General features: G+C 36.6%; 1 protein-coding gene across 1 annotated transcript; it reads left to right on the forward strand.

Moving 5' to 3' along the window:
• The first annotated feature begins 455 nt into the window (after positions 1 to 455).
• On the forward strand, positions 456 to 3,365 carry LOC139865936 (probable protein phosphatase 2C 75). The gene is made up of 4 exons (XM_071854045.1): positions 456 to 969; positions 1,091 to 1,423; positions 2,774 to 2,882; positions 2,961 to 3,365. The coding sequence occupies exons 1-4, from the start codon at positions 577 to 579 to the stop codon at positions 3,245 to 3,247; spliced, it is 1,122 nt and encodes a 373-aa protein (XP_071710146.1). The 5' UTR covers positions 456 to 576; the 3' UTR covers positions 3,248 to 3,365.
• Positions 3,366 to 4,619: the final 1,254 nt, after the last annotated feature.

The following is a 4,619-nucleotide window of genomic DNA, read 5'->3' on the forward strand; positions in this document are numbered from 1 at the left end:
CTTTACTCACTTTACACGTATCGTGTTTCAAAATTATATAAGGAAAAAGAAGCTATTCCCACCATTTATCAAATAAAATCAACTAAAATTTTCGCTTTTTCTTTATTTTCATTTTCCAGAAATTAAAATGATTGGAAATATAAATTCAATCATGAGTCATCTACTAATAAGATATTTTAATTCGGTCTATAAACACGATAACCTATTTCAATTTAATCATGGTACTAAAGTTGTGGAAAACTTAGCTAGTGGGCCCCGGCCCGGCCACGAAACTTCAAACAAGCTCAAGTAGTCTATTTCAAACGTAGTTACGTGGTACTAAACAGACTTCAACTGTCACGTGTCACCTTGCATCGTCGTTTATCGCCATCTAAATTGACCCGCCTTCCACGTGGCAACATCATATCACCAGTCGGCTTTCATGCTCACCGAAAACAATACAACACAGCTTCTTTCCTTATATTCTTCATTACAAAAATTATATATTCACTTTTGCTTAATATTTATTTAAAATTTAAAATATTCATCAATTATAATGCCGTCTTTCAATTTCATCAACCTCACCGGTGACCGTCAATGACGCGAATTCATGGTAGCCGGAGAAGCCTGATGCCGATCGACGAACATTTTGATTCGCAGCTTAAATGCCGTGAAAGACGACGTCGTAGAATCGAGATGCGACGGAGGTTATCTTCTGTTTCTGCGGTTGCCGGAACTGATAATTTGCAATCTCAGAAGCTAAATTTGGCGGAAACGGACGATGAAAACTTCAATCCGCCGGCGATTGCGAGTTTGATTAAGGAGAAGGAAATTATGACGTCACCGGTTTACGGTTCGATGTCTGTAGTTGGTAGAGCTCGTGAAATGGAAGATGAGATATCGGTTCGGTTGGATTTATGCCGGCCGGAAATAAACGGTTACGAACCGGTTCATTACTTTGGGGTTTTTGATGGTCATGGAGGGCATCATGTAAGCCACGTGTCTCCTTATTAAATATATTTTTCTTTATTATATATAAAAATATAAATATAAATATACTACTCCATGCTATAATAAATATATAAATATATAAACAATTATTTTTGGGCAGGTGTCTGCATTGTGTAAAGATAACATGCACGTTATACTAGAGGAAGAGTTGATGCGCGTGAAATCTCGGACGGCGCGTGACAAAGAAGAGCTATGGAGGTCGGCGATTAGCCGGAGTTTCGAGCGGATTGATGAGATGGCGATGACGTTATGTGAATGCAACGGGGTGGAGAAATATAAAGTTTGTAAATCTCATCCTCAGTTTTCGATCGTTGGATCAACTGCAGTAATTGCGTTATTGACACCGGAATATTTGATTGTCGCAAACTGCGGTGACTCACGTGCCGTCCTTTGTCGGAACGGAAAAGCGGTACCACTTTCTGTTGACCATAAGGTAAGCGCAAAATAGTTTTGTAATACTTTTTAAGTTGAATGATTGACAGGTGGATTATTTACTAGGCACATGTGTACGTTGAATGATATAGTGGGGTCCATGGTTTGTTAGAACATCTGGTATCGTGTTCTCTCATGCAAGGTATCCATGTGTAGTACGAGGATTGAATTTTACTTCAAAATTCAGTCACCTTTTGAAAAGTGTTTTTAGTTCTACATTTGTTCATTAATTACCAAGTAGAATATAGGTGGTATTGTGGTAAAATGGGCTGATCATGTTTGATTAGCGGTTAAAGTAGGAAACGGAGGTTGAGTAATTGGTTAAGAATCTAAAACAGGTTTTATTGTGTCAAAATGGGTCTAACATGTTAGGTTGGGTTCGGGTTTACATGTGAAAAACGGGTAAGGTTTTTCCCAGTTAGGTTAGTATTTTCATGAGATGTGTGCAACTGGGTCAAGATGTCCTTGTGAAGGTCTCATTTTCAAACCTGTGTTCATGTAAAATGCTTGGAAATGGTCTCCGGTTAGACCGCATACATCTGAGTAAGATAACTTTATTCGTTTATTGTTTACGTACGCGGTCTAAATGGGTTATCCCGGTTTCCGACCATTAAGCATAATTAGTAGAAACTATTGAATAAAATTATACATATAATCAAAAAGAGAAGGAATGTGATTTGGTTTGGGGACATGTGGCAGCTTTGGGTTGGTGGAGGAGGTTTGGTTTTCTATTCATGACAAAAACCCAATATATTTTTTAAAAATTGCAAAATGTACTTTGCCCCCTCCCTACTTTTTTGTTTGGTTTAAGTCCTCGACAAATTTTCGGGTTTAGCCATCCGTTATCTTTTGTCCGATTTTAGTGTTCCATATTTTTCAGTCATGCCCCTCACCCATTTTAAAAAAAATTTAACTCCTACTATTACATATCATTCTATTTCTTATTTTAAACCCTTCAAACTTTTTATTTTATAATTCTTATATCAACCCCTTTTACAATTTTTTACAACTTTTTTTTTCTTTAGCCAGATTATATCATATAAATATATATACATAATTAGTTGGTATATAATCAAAAGGAAAAAACGAAAACAACGGTAATTTTTGTTTACAATTGTAAGAGGTGTTTGATATGTTTAAATGCATTATTGTCTCTTGAGTTATGTTATACCCATTTACGTTAAATATTTTTTTTAAAAAGATAAGAGTTATGTACTACATTTTTTTTTCACTGCAATGCGCGGTTGGCCACCTGTTTGTTCCATATATATTTACGGCCATTAAACATAATATATAGAAACCATTGTATAAAAATTCCATATCCATTTATGAAGTGAGCGTTATTTTATAGCCTGATAGGGAAGATGAACGTGCTCGTATTGAAGCTCTCGGAGGGCGAATTCTGTTTGCAGGAAATGGAGCACGAGTTGAAGGTGTTCTAGCAATGTCTCGAGCTATAGGTATTTTGCACATTACTTCGATTAAAATGTGCATATTTTGAACTAGATGTTTGATCACATTGTTATGTTTGAAAACAGGAGATAGGCTTTTAAAACAAGTGGTAACATCTGAACCAGAGTTTATGTTTATTAAAAGAGAAGCAGGGGATATGAACTTGATATTAGCTAGTGATGGATTGTGGGACGTTTTATCGAGTGAATTGAGTTGTGAAGTTGTGCATAAGTGTCAAGAAGAGGATTTGAAGTGCAATTTGAGAGCGGCTCGGAGTGCAACTGCTGTGGCAGCTGCTTTATTGGTACGCCTAGCTATGGGACGACGAAGTAGCGATAATATTAGTGTTATTGTAGTTGATTTAAGGAACTGAATTGTGTTTAGTGATGGTAGCTAGTTAAGGTAGGAACTTTGTTATTTTCTGACTTCGTATGTACATGTTCCATTGGTATGTTTGGTCGTCTTTTATATGGTATTTGGCGTTAATCGTGTGTGATTTCTTTAGGACTTGGGTTATCGATTGGAGTGTATTGAGGTAAATAACTGGTTTCTTTCATATTTTGCTACTACAGAACTTACACTTTTGTCAGTTAAGAGTTTGGAAAACCTCTAATTAAGTCACCTTATTAGATGATTCGTTAGACATTTGTTTTAACATATCTCCTGAACGAACTTAAAATGGAGTAAACTAGTACGGAGTAGTTGTTAATTGGGTTAAAGCTAAAAATAGGCTACAAACTTACATAAATGTACCGATGTCGCCCACAAATTCATTTCCGTCTTACTGTCGCCTACAAACTTATAAAAAATGTGCTGATGTTAACATTTTGTTACCGGTTACCTGCTGAACCGGTAAAGTTAATTATTTAACTTTTTTTATTCATTTTATATGTCCCGATGTCGCCCATATACTTTCAGTTGTGTTCCGATGTCGCCCATATACTTTCAGTTTTGTTCCGATATCGCCCATATACTTTCAGTTCTGTTTCGATGTAGCACCGACGTGTCATGACTACTTAGAAGCCACGTATCAACCATTTTGGTTGACGGTTAAAAAAGTATTTTGTTTATATTAGCACATTTTTTATAAGTTTGTAGGCGACAGTAGGACGGAAATGAGTTTATAGGCGACATCGATACATTTGTGTAAGTTTGTAGCCTATTTTTGGCTTTAACCCTTGTTAATTTGTTTGGACTTTGGACTTTGGACTATTATGTTATAGGCCTAATTAAGCAAACCATCACATATGTCAGCTAGTGGGCTAGATAAATAATCAGTCAAGTTGAACAATTCCATGGATATGGACTATGGAGCAAATGTTTCGTAAAACATCATTCAATAATTATCTACATTATTAAGATACAAGGGTAGTCGAAATTCAACTTACGAGAAATCAACTCTCAACCAGACTGTTTGTACAATTCTTGGCAACCATTGTTAAGGGAACAAGGATATAGAGATCTGATCACTGAGCGGATGATATTACAGGATATGATAATGAATGTATGCTTGTTGGCGATTCCGCGAAGGTAGTACGAAGGTATCGTACTTTACGCCACCAAGATACGAATGTAACTCATTGAGAGTATTGTGTGTGAGTAATTGTGACTTAGAGTGAATGCCAACTCCAGAGATCATGTTCTCCTTTTATAGGGTTAGGCAATAGCTCTATCACCAGCTTTCTAGGTGAGATCAGTCTCCAAGGCGATCTCTGATGAGACAAAGGGGACTTTCCCTTCGGCCG

The sequence above is a fragment of the Rutidosis leptorrhynchoides genome, chromosome 9 (assembly GCF_046630445.1).
Source record: "Rutidosis leptorrhynchoides isolate AG116_Rl617_1_P2 chromosome 9, CSIRO_AGI_Rlap_v1, whole genome shotgun sequence".
Taxonomy (NCBI): domain Eukaryota; kingdom Viridiplantae; phylum Streptophyta; class Magnoliopsida; order Asterales; family Asteraceae; genus Rutidosis; species Rutidosis leptorrhynchoides.